General features: G+C 41.4%; 1 protein-coding gene across 3 annotated transcripts in view; it reads right to left on the bottom strand.

The window, feature by feature from the left end:
* Cdc14a (cell division cycle 14A) overlaps nucleotides 1–19479 on the bottom strand; it is a 151787-nt gene that overhangs the window by 107039 nt on the left and 25269 nt on the right. For all 3 annotated transcript variants that reach the window (XM_070007822.1, XM_070007823.1, XM_070007821.1), the window contains exon 4: nucleotides 12697–12789. In XM_070007822.1, coding sequence (XP_069863923.1) covers nucleotides 12697–12789 — 93 coding nt within the window. The remainder of the gene's footprint in view (nucleotides 1–12696; nucleotides 12790–19479) is intronic.

The following is a 19479-nucleotide window of genomic DNA, read 5'->3' as shown; positions in this document are numbered from 1 at the left end:
GTCTATGTATAGCTGAGAGCCTATTACACACCAAAGAAGCATATTATCAGAATGCCAACAGGAAGAAAGAAAAGATATATGTAATTTGAGAAACAAACCATTCACAAATGAAAAGCAAACGGCTAATTTTCCAGCCACATTAAATGGAACCTCCAGGAGACCTGACTAAGAGATGGTATTGTGTTCCTCATTGCAGAAGGTTACAAGAACTCTCAGTCTGGGAGCATTTCAAATACAAAGTATATGATTTTAGGGAGTCTTACTTGTTTTAAAACCACCCTACAAGCTGGATGCCAGTAGCTCACATTTGTAATCCCTGCTACTCTGGAGACTGAGATCTGAAGATCATGGCTCAAAGACAGCCTGAGCAGGAACATCCATGAGACTTTTATCTCTAATTAACCAGCAAAAAAATAAAACCCAGGAAGTGGAGCTGTGGTTCAAGGGGTAGAGTGATAGCCTTGAGCAAAAACAGCTAAGAGACAGCAACCAGTCCCTGATTTCAAGTTCCAACACACACACACACACACACACACACACACACACACACACACACACACACACACACACACACACACACACACACACACACACACACACACACACACACACACACACACACACACACACACACACACACACACACACACACACACAGCCACCAAACTACAAGCTTACAAGCATGAAAGATTGTTTGGCCCACAGGCAGGCAACATCACAAAAGGGTTCTTGCCTATCCATCTATGATAGGAAGGAACTGCAGACAGGAAATGGCCGAGCCCAACGCTGTACCACCCCTCCCTTCCTCTATGACTGTCAGGAAGAGGAAACATGACCCAAACTCTCCACTAGACTTACCAAAAAGTCACAGAAAAGGGTTGACAACAGACCTGTAGCTGACATCCCTTGTTACTACTTTCATCAATATCTAGAATAACTGCCTTCATTGTTTTGGATCAACATTTCATTAATAATTTTCCCGACACTTGTCATCCACACACAATCCTAGTAGGCAGGATTTTATGGTAATAATTCCATACAGTGTACCCTGAGCAAGCTTATTCCCTCGATTATATATTTGAAATGGCATTTATTTCATCTACAGTTATGACGATTTAAAGCAGTTCTGAAAAAAAAAAAGAAATTATAGAGGACTTGTAAGTTAAAGAGTAAGGAAACTCACATGCTTTGTCTCAATAATTAAAAACAAAAAACAATTTTTTTTGCAGTGGAACAGCTACCTCAATTTCTACTGATTTAAAGACCCACACTCTAACCACTATTAAATGATACTGTTATGTCTACTCAGCAGACAGCTCAGTGCTGAATAAGCAAGGGCTCCTATCAGTGGTTTCAAGTAACCACCTTTAAACTCAGGCACACAAAGGACTTAGAAACATCGTATTTTGATGAGTAACAGAATTTAAGATCTACAGGCTTCCTAATCATTTACAGATGCTTGGATTAGTGGGAGTGACTTCTGGTGGTCTGTACCTACTGATATAAACTAAATACGAGGAAATAACTTTTTTCTCTAAAGAAAAGCCACTAAGAGCCACTTTCCAACTTCTAAATGAACCAAACATAGGAAACTGTTTAAAAACACACGATTTCAACCTGGCATCGGTTGCTCATGCCTATAATCAATCCTAGGTACTCAGGAGACTGAGATCGGAAGCCTGGTCAGGAAAAGTCCATGAGACTCCTATCTCCAATTAACCACCAAAAAGCCAGTAGTGGAGTTGTGGCTCAGGTGGCTGAGTGCCAGTCTTGAAAAGAAGGCTAATAAACTTATAAATAAAACTACAAGAGTAATACCAAAGAAATGATTAGTAAAATGCTAAAGAGCTATTATTCTTCACCAAAGTTCCAAACTGGTAATATTCATGCCCAGTTTGTAAAAGTGTATAAAACCAGAAATTCTGCATATAATAACAAATTAATTCAGTTGCAAATTTGCTTAAATATAGCAACATACTTCCACAGCCTTAAAAATGTTGGCACTTTTGTACCTCAATGTTCACAACTTTATAATTCATAACAGTCCAAATGTATAAACAATCTAAGTATCCATCATGCATGCAGAGAAAAGCAAATTCTGCCTTAGCCATTTAATGGAATATTACTAAGCAACAAAGATTGGTCTCTTGATGCAAATAAAAACATGATTACGTCTCAAAAATGACCCTCAGTGAGAGACTCTAGATATAAGTGTGTGTGTGTGTGCGTGTGTGCATGTGTGTGTGCGCACGCACACACACACACACACACACACACACGTGCATATATACTGGTGGTCTGGGATTAGGGAAGAAGAAAGATTAACTCTAATTGGGCTCAGGAGAATTGGGGGTATGATAGATTTAAGTTGTGGATTTATTGTGATGGCAGTAACATAAATGCATAGTTTTGTGGAAAAAAAGCTACATTTTAATAGATAGTTGCATTTTGCATAAATTATACTTCAGTAAAGTTAACGAAAATCAGACACAGGTATAACAGAGTCTTTAGGAGGTAAGCCTTTTTTAGATCTGATGAACTATGAACTGAAGGAAGACCTTATCTCCTTACCTCCCACAGACAATACGCAGTGGGCAGAAATGGCTTCTGGGAAATTCAAATGAACTTTTCCATTCAAAATACTGAGAGTCAGGCACAGTGGCTGGTGATCTAGATACTCAGGAGGCTAAGATCTGAGGATCAAAGTTCAAAACCAGTCTGGAAGCCAGGCTCTGGTAGCTCACGCCTGTAATGCTAGCTACTCAGGAAGCTGAGATCTGAGAACCGCAGTTCAAAGCCAGCAGAGGAAGGAAAATACCTGAGACTCTTATCTTCAATAAACCACCAGAAAACGGGAAGTGGCATTGTGGTGCTGAAGAGCTGAGGGACAGAGTCTAGACCCAGAGTTCAAGCCCCATGTCTGACAAAGAAAAAACAGTCCAGACAAAAAAAAAAAGTCCCCATGAGACTCATCTCCAATTAACCACTCAAACAGCAGAAGTGGAACTGTGGCTCAAATGTAGAAGGCTAGTTCTTGAACACAAAGAGGACAGTGCCCAGGCCCTGAGTTCAAGCCCCAGAATCAACAAAAAAAAAAAAGAGAAAGAAAACATTGGGAAATTGGGAGACATACTGCTGTGACTGTAGCTATTCTGCAGCGAGGCCTCCATGGCTTGTTCTTAGTCAGGATTCGTGGCTGCTTTCTGAGAGTGGTTCTTCTAATTGAATTTGTATTTCAAAGTATAAAACTAGTATAATTCCTTTTTTAAAAATTGTGACTTTCTGTGTTTCAAATTAAAATGCACTCCAATAGACAAAACCACAAGGGTGTTTGGTTGGTTGGTTGGTTGGTTGACTTGTACCAGTGCTGGGGCTTGAACTCAAGACTTTTGGCTCTTGCTTGGCTTTTTCACTCAAGGCTGACACACTTCCAGCTTTTTGCTGGAAGGTAAGATTCCTGGAGATAAGATTCTCACAGATTTGTCTACCTGCTTCAAGCTAAAATACTCAGATCTCAGCCTCTTGAGTGGCTAAAATTACAAGCAGATGTCACAAATACCCACTCACAAGTTGTTGGTTTTTTGAGGTGGATTTTTTTCAGAATGTTGTGTGTAAAACCCCTTATGACTCAGAACCTTTTACTCTGTAACAGAGATTCTAAGTATGGAAATGTTTAGAAACCTTGAGGTTTTGCTCAGGGATTCTTTGAGGAGCTGCCCCCAAATCTTTCTTAGGTTTTATCAAGACATTTTGTAGACCTATCCTTGAGTTGTTTTTTTTTTACCCTGATTTCACATTTTCCCTGACAGAAGGTTGAATTTGATCTTTGCTCTTAATGTGACTTTTGATCTTATCATCAGAGAAACCAAGAATGAAAAATTGTTTTACAATCCTACCAGCTCCGGATTAGAACTCTTATCTTTAAGAATCTGGTTGAAAGCTGAATTTTTAAGTTTTATTTATTTATATACTTATTTATCAACTCAAGGCTGGTACTCGACAACGTCAGCCACCATTCCACTTCTGGCTTTTTGCTGGGTAATTGGAGATAAGAGTTGCAATGACTTCCTGGCTTTGAATTATGATTCTCAGATCTCAGCTTCCTGAGTAGCTAGGTTTACAGGTGTGAATTCCAGGCATGCTGCTAGTAAAAAAATTTCTTCTTAATGAATTTTTAGATAAATTCGTTTATTTTCTGTTTTCCACGTTACCACAAGTAATACTCGCCAGACCTCCCTCTCTACACAATGAGAGTTGCCTTTTCCTCAACATTTTCCTCAACACCCCTTCAGCTCTCACAGTGCTGAAGTCCTTTCCAAGTCTGCCAGCTGCCTGGTCCAAAGAGCTGATACTCTGTGCTTTAGGTTATTGTTACTCAGTAACCTCACTTCTATGAACCAGTTTATCATTATCTACTTATCGCTGGGCAACAAATCATGTTAGCAATAGCAGAACAATGATTCATTATTTGTTTTGCCTATAGGTTGACTGGGCTCAGTAGAGTGGTTCTCATTTTGATTGGACCTGCATTTCTAGGGAGGCTTGACTAGGCTGTGGTATTGAAGATAGCTTCCTCAGGTCTCCTAGAACCTTGATGGTGAGTGGGCTGGCAGTCTTGGCATAGCTACAAAAGGGAGGAATCCAGTCGGGAGCCGGTGGCTCACACCTGTACTCCTAGCTACTCAGGAGGCTGAGATCTGAGGATCATGGTTCAAAGCCAGCCCAGGTAAGAACATCCTTAAGACTCTTATTTCCAATTAACCACCAGAAAACCAGAAGTGGTGCTATGGTTCAAGTGGTAAAGGACTAGCCTTGAGCTGAAGAGCTGAGGGACAGCACCCAGGCCCGGAGTTCAAGCCCCATGACCAACAACAACAACAACAAAAGAGGAATTCCAGCCCAGCACCAGTAGCTTACACCTGCAGTCCTAGCTACTCGGGAGGCTGAGATCTGAAGATCACAGTTTGGAACCAGCTGGGCAGCAAAGTCTGTGAGGTTCTTATTTTAATTAACCATCCAAAAAAAAAAGCTAGAACTGTGGCTCAAGTAGTAAAATGCTATTCTCAATTAGAAAAGGTCAGAAACAGCACCCAGGACTGGAACAAAAAAGAGCAAGAATTGTATTTCTCTCCATGGAGTGTCCAAATTTTTGTTTTCAAAAATGTTGTCTTTTAAAAAACCATTAAGCCAGGCCCTGGGCTCATGCCTATAATCCTAGCCACTCAGGAGGCTGAGATCTAGGATCATGGTTCAAAGCCAGCCCATGCAGTAAACACAGTGAGACTCTTATCTCCAATAAACCACTAGAAAACTGGAAGTGGTGCTGTGGCTCAAGCAGTAGAGCACTCTCCTTGAACTGAAGAGTGCAGGGACAGCGCCCAGGTCCAGAGTCCAAGCCCCATGACCAACCAAAAAAAACAAAACTTAAAAACCCTATTTCTGTCATCTAAAGATAAAAATCCACAGAAATACAAATATTTGAAATCACTTTCAGTCTTTTGGGTAAGAACGAGTGTGGAAACGTTCATGATACAGAAACATTTTGTTATTAAAAATTTGAAAGTAATCTAAAATGTTAATACACTATAATACATACTTTTCATGGAATATTACTTGGTAGTTCGAATGGCAAAATGGTAAAATACACGTTGGCTACATGAAAAGAGTCTCTCAGTACTACCAGGCAATTACACATAAGTAAATATCTCATTTTTAGAATGGTAACTCAGCAGGAGAATTGTCTACTTTTCTTCTGTTATGTAGTTATGGCAGACTTACTGCTTATTTTGAACTCAGGGCGTGGGCACTTAGATTTTTGCTCCAAGTGAGTGCTCTACCACTTGAGCCCCAGCTCCACGTCTGGCTTTTTACTAGTTAATTGGAGATAAGGATCTCATGATCTTTCCTTCCTGGGCTGGCTTTGCATAGTGATCACCAGGCTTTTTTTTTTTTTTTTTAGTTGCTTATTTGTTCATTCCCTTGAACCATTCACAGTGCTAGGCAGAGCTCATAGGAACTTAATAATTTTCTGATGACTGATGACTACACATCCCACAAATGGTGTAGTTAGATTCTTCCTATGAAAATTCGAATAAAGCCCAAGGTGGAAATAGAATGAAGAGGGAAGACTGGAGACAGAAGGAAGCAAAGAGCGATCAGCTCTTCAGCTTTGTAGGAGGTCTAAGCACCAAATAGATAGTAGGAAATAGGAGACCGGCTCTGAAAATTTGGAAAGGCCACAGTTGCCCTGCCCAGAACTCCACAACCCAGACCCAAGTGTTTACAATACTATAGCACGGTCACTTTGTAAGTGACCACGTTCATACTCACACCTGTCCTGAGAGGCAACTCTGGTTTTATCATCCTATTTTCAAAATGGGAAACCAGAAATGTAAATAAGTCTTGCTCCAGCCATATAACAAACAGATGAAGTGAGAGCCAAGCCCATGGCTCTGCTACACCCTCTGATCTCCATTGCTAAGCCAGGGGGAGAATGGCACCTTTGCAATCAATAAGGCCTTGTAGTTGATGCAACTCTTTAGGCCTGATGTGTCATGCATGGCACAATAAGAACCAAAGGCAGACATGGTTGGAAAGTTACAAACGTCAGCCTTCTCATCCCCAATTCAGACATGACCTATGGTTCGGGCTGGTCCCAGTTAATCCACAATGAAGACCTGACATTTAGCCATGCTAGGATTTACCAAGTGGATTTTAAAAAAAAAATGTGGTTACCACTTCTGCTTAAGCATTCTCTGTGGATCTGAAAAAGAAACAATTCTTTTTTTTTTTTTTTTTCCCTCTGGTCTTGGGGCTTGTACTGAGGACCTGGGCACTGTCCCTAAGCTCTTTAGCTCAAGGCTAGTGCTCTACCATTTTGAGCCACAGCACCACTTCCGGTTTTCTGGTGGTTCATTGGAACTAAGAACACCAGAGACTTTCCTGTCCAGGTTGGCTTTGAACCACAATCCTCAGATCTCAGCCTCCTAAGCAGCTGAGATTACATGTGTGAGCCACCAGTACCCAGTTGGTATTGTTGTTTTTGTTCATTGAGAAAGGACTGTCCTATATAGTCCATGCTGGTCTTAATATCACTATGAATCCCAGGCTAGCCTTGAACTCACAATCCTCCTACCCCAGCCTCCTGAATGCTGGGTTTACAAGTATACACCACCAGGCCTGGCAAAAGGTTCTTCATGTTTTAACTTTGAACCTAATTTTCTCTTTTTTTTTTTTGGTACCTTTTTTATTTTAAAAATGCTGTACAGAGGGTTTACAGTTACATAAGCAAGGTAATGAGTACATTTCCTATTGAGCATTGTTACCTCCTCCTTCGTTTTCCCCCTACCATCCCTTTCCTCCCACCTCCACAATGACCCCCCCAACCTAATTTTTCAAAGATAAACAATCACACTTATTTTAACTTCTCTTTCTATGTATTATTTTTTTCATTTCCTCAGTCATCAAGCCCATCCAAATTCCTCTTGACCTAACTCCCATGGAGCCTGTAAGTACACAGTAACCGGCTGAAGACTTGGTCTTAAGACACATTTCAAAGACCCCATTAAGTCAGGTGGTAATTTTTGGGCGGTGGGGATGATTCTCAGGCTTAAACTCTGGCTAGCACTCTAACACTTGAGCCAAAGCCCCACTTCTATTTTTTTTTTTTTTTTTGGTGGTTCATTGGAGATAAAAGTCTCACAGACTTTCCTGCCTAGGCTGACTTTGACTTTGACTTTGACTCTACCACTTAAGCACAGTTCCACTTCTGGCTTTCTGGTGGTTAACTGGAGATAAAAGCCTCATGGACTTTTCTGCCTGGGCTGGCTTCCAGCTGTGATCCTCAGATCTCAGCCCACTGAGTAGCTAAGATTAGAGGCATAAGCCGCCAGCAGCCCAACAGCCATGGCCCATTTTATACCAAAGGTATTATTTTGCTCTATGATCTTTGCTTTGATCCTACATTCTGTTATTCATTTATGAGCTCAAATATCCTCAAATATTATAATCATAAGGAAGGCACGTGATATCAACGGGAATTGCTCATGTACTGCCTTTCTCCTTCTTTCATATTTTGAAACCCCACTCAAGTTACTCAGTAGATTTTTACAGAAATGTGCTATGTGCTCAGCACAGTTCCAAATCCAACACTCAGCACTCATGTCCTGAACCAATTCTACACCAGCTGTAAACAGCTGCTTCTCCAAGCACCTGCCCTACCCACACTACACACCCTAGCGCCTCCCTTGAGGCCCTCACCTACCCTAGACCTACCCAGAATCCAGCACAGCAGGAAATGTCCCAAATCCACCTCTGTTTTGTGGCCAGCTTCCAGTTCAACTGCTGCATGCCAGGCCCATAGCCCCTTGTTAAATATTTTATCATATTCTAGACATAGCAGTGAGCAAAACAGATAAGGGCCCTAGGCTCCAGTCTGGAAAAGAGATAACAAGTACATGCACAAAACAAATAAGGTAATTCCACACAACACAGTGTTGCAAAGAAAATAATAAAGACCTAGAAGCCAAATAGGGGTAGGGACTAACCTTTTGAAAAAAAAAAAAGTTTGTTTAAAAAAAAAAATAAAAGGCTGAGATAGTAATTTCAGAAAGAACCAGACACACAAAATAGTCTGAAGTAAAAATGTTCCAGATGGAGCAGACATTATCAAGGCCTTCTGGTGGGATCAAAGGTTAAGATTTTTCACAGAAAAGCAGAAGAATGGGAGGGTCTCAAGGAAGAGGATCTCAAGGTACCACATCTCATCAGAGAAATTGTAATGGCTCTGAGAAGGCAGGGATTTCTGTGCCAAGGATACTGAGCAATCAGATTTGACACAGGGTAATAAATGAGATCCAATTTTACTTTGCAAAGACTCCTCTGACAATTGTGTGACAAATAAAAGGAAGCAAAAAGGTTAAAAGTAGCTACTCAAGAAGGCTGATATCTGAAGATAACAGTTCAAAGCCAGCCCAGGCAGTAAAGTTGGTGAAACTCATCTCCAATTAACTACCAAAAATGCTGGACGTGAAGCTGTGGCTCAAGTGGTACAGAACTAGCCTTGAGCACAAAAGCACACAGGCCCTGAGTTCAAGCCCCAGGACCAGCATCAAAAATAAAAAAGTAAAAAGACAATCAGAGCTATATACAGGTAGCTTAGGTCTGTAATCCTGCCTAGAAGGATTGAGTTTTGAGAATTCCAGTTCATAGCCAGTCCTAGCTTTTAAAAAGTCTATCAGACTCTTATCTCCTATTAACAGCAAAAGGCCAGAAGTGGAGGTGAGGCTCAAGCAAAAGAGCATCAGCCTGGAGCAAAACAACTAAGCAAGAACATGAAGGCTTGAGTTCAAGGCTCAGTACTAGCACACGCACACACAACAGATTGAATTGCCAAGTTGGAGGCCCTTTTGTACCCAGAAGAGATTCTCTTCTCTCAAAAGACTGAGACTTATCCAAGTAGGAACATTTAAATTGTGGAAATTAACTGAGATGTAATTGCAATGTATAAGACCATCTTCTTATTAGTCTTAATAAGTTAATGATTAGCTGTATACAGATGACATAAAGGAAAGCCCCCCCCCAAAAATAAACATAAAACCCTCTTTAGGACAGAACTACAATTCTTAATATTAGTCTTATAGAGAGTTTATGTCCAAAACCCTTTCTGGGGAGTGCATTTCCAAAATTAGAAGAGAAAAATCAACTGGGAAATGGTCAGTACAAGAATAATCATGTTACACCCAGGACTGCAACTAGGTCTAAGACAAACTGGTACAGAACTCAGCACTTCTTCCCTAGCCAAGATGGTTTTTCTCCCTTGGGTTGCTTTAAAGCAGTGGAAGTTTCTGCATTAGGAAGTATGCCTTATCATCATATCCTAAGCTCAATGCAGCCGGGGCATTAGGCTGAATTTCAAATTGCAAGAGGCCCCTGCTGAAATCAAAGACCACACAAAACACATCAGAAAGAACTGGGGTAAGATGAGAGAGTGTCTTCTTTTTTCTTTTTTGTGGGGGGGGGAGGTAATTGGGGCTTGAACTCAGTACCTCACACTCTCACTTGGCTTTTTCTGCTCAAGGCTAGCACTTCTACCACTTTAGCCACAGCTCTACTTCCAGCTTTTTGATAATCAATTAGAGATAAGATTCTCATTGGCTTTCCTGCCTGTGCTAGCTCTGGATCCTGATCCTCAGATCTCAGTCTCCTGAATGGCTAGGATTGCAGGTCAGAGCCCCTGGCACTCAGTGGAATAAACCTCTTCTCTATGGTAATTCTTTATGACATAGGACCCACGATCACAATGCCTCACAAAACACGTTTGTTTACGTGCCTTGACTCCACAGATTAATACAGGCAGCTCCACATTTTAATCACAGTGTCAACCACCAATTCCAAATGAGTAGCAATTATCAAAGGAAAGTGAAAGATGAGCTGCTTAACCAGCTCCCAGCACTTTACTGAACCCTCTTCAAATAAAGGCAGCAGCCCGGCTGGTACTGCAAATGATTCTAGGATCCTACGAACTAGAAGGGAACCTAAGGAGCCTTCCGTCCAATGCTCTCATGGTAGAGACAAGGGAACGAAATGAAGTCGAGAGGGATAAAGTGACCTGACACTTTCATCCAGTGCCCCTTCAGGATGAAAACTTCACGTTTTGAGTTTGGGGTTTTGTTTTTAGCCAGTCCTGGGACTGAACTCAGAGCCTGGGCACTGTTCCTGAGCTGTTGTGCTTCAAGGCTAGTGCTCTGCCACTTTGAGCCACAGCTCTACTTCCGGCTTTTTGGTGGTTAACTAGAGATAATAGTCTCATGGACTATTATCTAGGGAACTGCATTCCCTAGATCCAGCCTCTTGAGTGGCTAGAATTACAGGCTTGAGTCACCAGCACCTGGTCATGCTTTTGTTTTCGGGTTTTTGTTGTTTGTTTGTTTGTTTCTTAGCCATATTATAGCACAGTATCTGCAGAGAAAGAGATGGGATGGAAATGGGAGTGGCCATGTTGGGGCAGGAATGGGAGGCAGAACTGAGCATCCCTGGGTCTACAAGCAGGGCCTCAGCAGTCAGCTTGCCCATCTTCCCAGGCTACACTGGGCATTGACTCATACATAGTCTTCTCAACTGAACGGGGCTTTAGGCTTGAGTTGGCAGAGCATGATGGCTACCCATCAGTGCCCTCACACCCACATTTTCCACCTGAACCCTGAAAGGTCACCAAGCAGTATACTCCTGGTGATCCTCCCCAGGATGAGGGGAAATGTCACCTCTTTCCCTACCTGTAGCCAGTAGAGTCCTCTCTGAATATTACACATCCCTGAAGAGCTCGTCTAAGTTTTCAAGGACATTCCAGCCCTGATGACTTCTCTCTCTCTTTTTTTTTTTTTTTTTTTTTTTGCCCAGTCTCAGCAAAGAAGGAAAATTCCAGAAACAACAGCATCTTCCTATGGAACTCCTGCTGACATTTGTGCTTATGGAGGACCAAACCTGTATTCAAAAGCATTTTCTTGGGACTGGGAAGGTGGCTCAGTGGTAGAGTGCTTGCCTCACATGCATGAGGCCCTGGGTTCGATTCCACAGGACTACATAAGCAGAAAAAGCTGGAAGTGGCACTATGGTTCAAATGGTAGAGCGCTAGCCTTGAGCTGAAGAGCTGAGGGACAGCGCCCAGGCCCAGAGTTCAGGCCCCACGACCGACAAAAAAAAAAAAAAGCATCTTCTTGACCATCTTAACTGGTTAGTCAGGAAGCTGGAATATGTGCAAATAAGTGTTTTCTATTGTATAGAAATATCTGTATAGATGGGTGAAGAGATTTATAAAAGAATAAAAGTAATAATAACTACTCCCTTGTTTCATTGAATATTTCTTCTTACCAAGAGGAATATCTTATCATGAGTGTTTCATGTACACACAGGGTTTTTGATTTTTGGGTTGTTTTTGTGCCAGTACAGGGGCTTGAACTCAGGAACTGGGTGCTGTCCCTTAGCTTTTTCACATAAGGCTGATGCTCTACCACTTGAGCCACACTTCCACTCCCCCATTTTTGGTGATTATTTGGAGAGAAGAGTCGTATGGTGGAGTTGGAGGTATGACTCAGATGGCAAAAGCATCAGCTACTGAGTTCAAGTCAAAACAAAAAACAAGAGTCTCATGGACTTTTCTGCCTGGACTAGCAGTGATCCTTAGAGCTCAACTTCCTAAGTGGCGAGGATTACAGGTATGAGCCACCCACACCCAGCTTAGGTATTCTTTTTATTCAAACCTTTATATGACAAGAGAAGCCAAGCTATACATTGAGAGTTCAAGATTCTCTCACTGGGCTGGGAAGGTGGCTCAGTGGTAGAGCGCTTGCCTTGTATGCTGGAGGCCCTAGGTTCAATTCCTCAGCACTACATAAGCAAAAAAGAAAAAAGCCGGAAGTGGCACTATGACTCAAGTGGTAGAGTGCTAGCCTTGAGATGAAGAGCTGAGGGACAGCGCCCAGGCCCAGAGTTCAGGCCCCACGACTGGACCAAAAAAAAAAGATTCTCTCACTAAACACCCTATCACTGCCAGGCTGGACTTTCCATTCCAGATCAATTCCCCAAGCTACTAATTATCTTCCCACTTCCCCAACCCACTAGACAAGTGGCCTGAATCATGTTGTCAGTGTTGGGCTGCCACGGTTGGCTAGAGAAAGGAATCACGAAGAACACACTTACGGCATAAGCACCTATCAGAAACGCTGCATTTGCTCTTTTCCGTTGGTCAAAGCAGGTGTAGTGCACAATTTTCTTTCTTGATAAACTGTAGGACTACATGGAGAAGAAGAAAAAAGAAGGTAACTATAAAGACAATGTTAAAGTATACAGATGATAGCCAGCTCCTCTCAATGTTCAAGATGGCTTAGGATCCACAAAATGTAACATCCTTGACCTTTACTATCTGTGGCATTTAGACACAGGCACTGAGGGTGTGATCTAACTCACTTTTTTTTAGTCTGTCATAATATGCAATATCATTGACCAATAATCAAGATGTTTCTCTCCAAGAAAGGATTCTAATGTGGTGGAAAATGAAATGGCTGACCTCTTAACAAGAAAAAAAAATCTGAGGATTTATTTATACCTTATATGTATATGATTTATCATTTGATTTATTCTAGATCATATTTTTTACTCCCTACATGCCATTTCCACTCTGAACAGTCATCTATGCTTTTCATATTTCATAGTCTGTTCTAACACGTGTCAGTCTTCCGTCTTCTCTGAAATGTTTCAATTGTAGAGACTAATATTAATGTATTTCCTTCCTAGGATGTGCTCTGATAATCTCCTCTTAATTAACTGAAAACAAGTGGTTAATGGAGGAGAAAAAATGAGCCATAAAAGGATATCAGTAGGCATCTTAATTCAACAGCCATTCATTAAATTCATAGATTCAGTCATTAAGCACTTGCGGTATGCCAGGCAAGATGCTGCATGCTTGAGTATTTAACTAAATCCAAAATAAGCACCAAGGTAGGCTGCATACATGCTAGACATGAAAAGGGGTAAGAGAAGGGACCTGCTAAACTGAATTATGAACCAAAATTCAAATCTACAGCAGCAAGAACAGATGCGACTCAATTACATCGTCTCAATTCCCTGATATTTCAGAACAGTCAGCAGTATATTGACAAATGATTTTCTAAATACAGGCACACAGTACATCTTAATTCATATTGTCCATAAAAGTGGCTTTTAATACTTAACCCACTGAACCCAATAGACAGAAAATCTGTTACCATTCATTTTCTACAAAAGAAACTCAGAAATCTTTCCTAAGAGTGAAACAATAAGAGCTAGGAAGGTGGCTCAGTGGTAGAGTGCTTGCCTTGCATACATGAGGCCCTGGGTTCGGTTCTTTAGCACCACATAAGCAGAAAAAGGCAGAAGTGGCACTGTGGCTCATATTGTAGAGCGCTAGCCTTGAGCTGAAGAGCTGAGGGACAGTGCCCAGGCCCAGAATTCAGGCCCCACAACCAACCAAAAACAAAAAAAAAAAAAAGAATGAAATGAAATTATATCATTTTGGCTTAAACATGTAATCTAATTTATCTTTGATAATTACACATAACATTCTCTGAAATTGTAGTGTCCTCTGTGTGTGTGTGTGTGTGTGTGTGTGTGTGTGTGTGTGTGTGTATGCGCACACGCGTGGCACTTCTAGGGCTTGAAATTGGGGCCTGGACACTATCCTTGAGCTACTTTTGCTCAAAGCTAGTGCTCTACCACTTGAGCTACAGCTGTATTTTCAGCTTTTTCATGGTTAACTGTAGATTAAAGTTTCACAGACTTTTCTGTCTGGGCTGGCTTCGAATCTCAATCCTTAGACCATAGCGTCCTGGGTATCTAGATTGAAAAGCATAAGCCACTGGCCCCTTGTAGTGTCTTTCTTTAATTAAATTTTTAAACTTAGTGTTTGACTCCAAGATAAGTCTCTCAGAGGCGGAAGATGTGGCTCAGTGGTAAAAGTGCCTGCCTAGCAAGGTCCTGAGTTCAAGCACCAGAAACTCAGTAACCACCAAAAAAAAGGGGGAGGGGAGAATCCTGTATCATCAGTGCCCTGATTTCCTGATAGATGTATGAAAACACTCCTTTGAAGAAAAGGGAGGGGGAAGAAACTGCCGATTGTGGGGCCTGAACTCTGGGCTTGGGCACTGTCCCTCAGCTCTTCAGCTCAAGGCTAGCGCTCTACCACTTGAGCCACAGCGCCACTTCCAGCTTTTTCTGCTTATGTGGTGCTGAGGAATCGAACCCAGGTCCTCATGCATGCAAGGCAAGCACTCTACCACTGAGCCACCTTCCCAGCCCAGAAGGAACATTTTATTTAATTCAGTTCAGTCAGATTATTACTCTGAAGTCATTGTGAAGACTTCAGTTAATACCAGTGGGGTTGAAACTTGGCTCTTTACTTTCTCAATGGCTCCTGAGTGCCTGGATGCTTTCTTTCTCTAATCCATTACTTTCTCTAATCCATTACTTGGTTGGTTTTGTCACTTAACTGTTCTCCAGAAATACTGAAGAAAAGGAAAGTGAAGGCAGATACTGGTGGCTCATACTTACAAACCTAGCTCCTCAGCAGAGGATTATAATTAAAAGCCAGCCAGGGCAGAAGACTGACAGATTCTTATCTCCATTAACCAACATAAAGCCAGAGGTGGAAGCATGGCTCAAATGCTAGAGAGAGATAAACTTGAGGGGAAAAGCTAAGCAAGAATGCAAGGCCCTAAATTCAAATCCCAGGGCAAATGAAACTTAATCATCTCCCATGTCTCTAAAGCCCAAATACCTTAAACCGCCTTCCCTACACTCCCAGGTGATAACCACACCTCTCTCTCACTCTCTGCCTTTTCTGCCAATGGAACATATGGGCCATCTTGAAGTCTAGATTATCTATGTAATGCACTTTTCTGCTGGGAATTTAGGTTTCCTATTGAGCTATTGCTATGATTTAATGCTGAGGAAATGCATTTACAAATCTACTCATCAAAAGTGATAACTCACAAAATCATTCTTTCCTACCAATGCTTATTTCTTGGGTGTGTGTGTTTGGGGACGGGTTTGAGACCTTCCTGCTTCATTTGTTGTATGTTTTCTTAAGTTGGGCACCTCCATCCTTGCCTTGTTCTAAATCATATAGGATCCAGAGGCTAACTTGGTTAGGAGTGTTAAGTTAGAGACAGAACTCCAAGAAAGATTTCCTTTCCGTTATGGATCTATAAATGCTTTTTTTTTTTTTTAATTATCTCTAAGGCCAGGCACTGGTGGCTCACATCTGTAATCCTAGCTACTCAGGAGGCTGAGATCTGAGGATCACGGTTCAAAGCCAGCCCAGGCATTTAAGTCTGTGAGACTCTTATCTCCAATTAGCCACCAGAAAACTGGATGTGGCACTGTGGCTTAAGCGGTAGAACACTAGCCTTGAGCTGAAGAGTTCAGGGACAGCGCCCAGGCCCAGAGTTCAAGCCCCATGACAACAACAACAAAAATTATCTCTAAGAAGCTGTATAAAGGAGTTGCCATTTAACAAAGCAGTTTGTGAATACAATGCATCTTAACTGTCACCCCTTTCTACATTTTCACCTCATCCACTCCTCCCAACACACCCATTCCCTCACTCTTCTTAATCTTGTAAAATATGCATTCAATTCCTGAGTGCATTCTCCTCCTCCTCTCCTCTTCTTCATTTGTCTACTCCTTTCCCCAGACCCTATCCCTTTCCAATATCCACTTCCTGGTGTTTATTTTGTTGAACTTGGACTTCGCCTTTCTAAAGAATTACGCTATTTGAGTTCTTCATCTAAGTGGACACAAACCAGCCCCCTCTAATAACAGCCACACAAGAAGCAGAAGCTAATATTTGCCATTTGCTACATCTCAGAATTTTCCAAGCAATGGGAATAGTGCCCGGAGGGGCCCGCTAGAGCCTCAGAGAGTAGTACAGAAAAGCAGAGAGCATGGGCAGGGCTGAAATACAATAAGCATGGGAGAATATAAGCAAGGAGACAGATAGGGCCTGCTGTGAAATGTTCTAGGGTGCCTTCAGAACCCCCCTCAATTGAGAAATCTCTATTAGGAGGCCCGAATTCATTAAATAATTCTCAGCTGAAATGGTTAACAGTATTAAAATTCATCAGAAATAAAAATGACCTAAATCCAAATCCACTGTTTTATTATTTTATTACTATGTTCTATTTTATTCTGTGTCTCTCTGTCAGTCTCTCGCTTGCTCCTCTCTCTCTCTCCTCTGTCTCTCTGTCTCTCTCTCACTCTCTTTACTTTTCTTTTGTTTTTAATTTCCTGAGAGAGGATCTCACTATGAAACTCAGGCTCATCTCAAATTCAATATCCTCCTGCCACAGTCTCCCAAGAGCTCAGATTAAAAGTGTGTGCCACTACACCTGGCCCATTTCAACTTCTTTTAGAATGGTTCAGAGTCACCTGGAGAGCTTACTAAAGCACTGCACTCTGGGCCTCACCCAAAGTTTCTGATTCACAGAAGCAGAGCCTGAGAATGTATATTTCTAGCACGTTTCCTGGGGATGCGGCTGCTGCTGGCTCAGGAAATCCACTGCTCTAAGTTATTGCTAAGTTTGGAGTACCACTTGTCCCACTCCTGAAAATGTAACAGATCCTGCAACATGATTCATCTAGTCAACTTGAAATTCTCTTATAAAGAAGTTCCCAATCATGCCATACATCTTTTTAAATGCATTACAGGAGATAGCACCTCAGCTACCAGCTCGTTGAATGATTCCATAATGAAGTTGTCTTAAACACAGTCATTCCACAGCTTCTAAATTCAAATGCTCTCAAGGACCAAGAATTCGGAGCAGACTAGCTGGCAAACCAGAAAAGTATTCTTCATTCCAGCCTTCTTCACTCCCATGCAGGAAAGTGGGCCTGGAACTTTCCCATAATTTGATATTGAAAAGAACACGGGGGGGGGGGTACGAGAGAGAGCATGGTAGAGGGGGCAGATATGTTCAAAAAGCACTATGTGCATTAATGGAAATAGCACAATGAAACCTCCTTATATTCCAAATACTAATTCATCTGAGCACCATTGGCTCACCAGGAGATCAGGAGGCTAAGATCTGAGGATGACAGTTCAAAGCCAACCAGAGCAAGAAAGTGCATGAGACTCTTATCTCCAATTAACCAGCAAAAAGCCAGAAGTGGAGTTGTGGCCCAAGTACCAGTCTTCAGCAAAAAAGCTGACAATACCTAGTCCCAGAGCTCATGCCCCAGCACCAGCACATACAAAAAGTGTGTATACATATAAAAGCATATAAAAGTATGTATATAGATAGATATGTATGCACTAATTCAAAAATCAAATAAGCCAGAATTGTACATATATTTTCATAAGTTGTAACTGCTGACTACAAATTAAAATTTGTAAAATTAGCATTCATGCTTAACAAAACATGTCCATGCATGCTGAATTGAAACCCCCTGGTACAAGTATTTAAAGATAATTTTAGCCAGGTGCTGATGGCTCACACTTATAATCCTAGCTACTCAGGAGGCTGAGACCTGAGGATTGAAGCTAGCTCAGAAAAGTCTCTATGAGACTCTTATCTCCAATTAATCACTCAAAAACCAGGCATGGCACTGTGGCACAAAGTGGTAGAGCACTAGCCTTGAGCAAAATAGCTCAGAGACAATGCCCAGGCCTTTAGTTCAAGCTCTACCACCACCTAAATAATAATAATCATAATAATTTTAAATTTTAATTTAAGTTAAACATGTCTGTGGACTAAAAACAGACCATAGGCAACCAGCTTGCTGTACTTGGACCCCAGGATGCTGTACCTAAAGGCATGAATCAAGCAGCTGCTATGGTCAAAAATTGTAGGAGGGCTCCACCAATCTCAAGCCACAAGCATAGTCACAATCTAATGAATGGCTCATGCAAGATATTGGCCTAGGCAGGCATAAGCCTTTGTGATAACAGAGACAAGAGGGAACTCAGTAGGGATGTACTCATAACACCTGAAAACAATGATGTAATCTTAGTCATGAGTACAATCACTTTTCACTTACCAAGGTTTAAAAAAAATAGTAGGTAAAAGAGAAGATTTAGAATTGAATGTCTGTCAATTCATATAATCTAACCTACAGAGATTTCCAGACCTGTATCGCTTACCTGAGTCAAAGTTTTACTACTTTTGCCTGAATTAAAAGTATGTAGTATATCATATAATATTTAATAATACTTGTAACCAAATACAGTGACCACATAGCAGAACAATACAAACTAAGATGACGGCATTGACCCCAAATGGACATCTTCTACCTTGGAAAGAAAAACTACCTGAAAGGTTGAATTTTAATGGGATTAGCCTACAGAAAATAAGCCCCAGATGCTCAGAGAGATGATGATGATGACATGCTACATGAATCATAAACCAATCGAACTATCCTTGAATTCTGGCAACATACACAAACCATGCACTTAACTTGTTCAGCATAGGTTAGGAGACCACAAACTAACCATTCAATAGCAAAAGGTAATGCAATTCAGCTCAAAACTAAAAAGGAAAAAAAAAGTCAATCGCCAACTTAAAGAGACAGAGATGATAAGCAGCCTTTCGATGAGGTTTTGTGCCATGCTTTAAAGAAGTAAACAGTTTAAGCTGCTGGGTTAGAACATGGGTTTTATATAGTTGCCTGAATCAGTCAGAATCAGCTAACAATCAGCTTCAGGAAGTTTCTGGTACAGCCAGGATAAATATGGTTCTCAATAGGATATTAGAGCCCATGCATTTCTTAAAACAAGCAAGCTCTACAAATGACAGTGGTCAGATTGAGTCGATCACAGCAAGGGGACCACAGTGACCAAGGCATCATTCTCTTACAAGTGACTAGGCTAGCCCAGCAAGGACCACAGCAATCAGCGTCTCCATAGCAATCAGTGCTTCTCACTGCAAAAGCAAAGAAAAATGAACAGGTCTT

The sequence above is a fragment of the Dipodomys merriami genome, unplaced genomic scaffold (genome assembly GCF_024711535.1).
Source record: "Dipodomys merriami isolate MVZ:Mamm:240054 unplaced genomic scaffold, mDipMer1.0.p SCAF_7, whole genome shotgun sequence".
Taxonomy (NCBI): Eukaryota; Metazoa; Chordata; class Mammalia; order Rodentia; family Heteromyidae; genus Dipodomys; species Dipodomys merriami.
The sequence above is the reverse complement of the archived record's forward strand: the minus strand, read 5'-3'. Positions and strand labels throughout refer to the sequence as shown.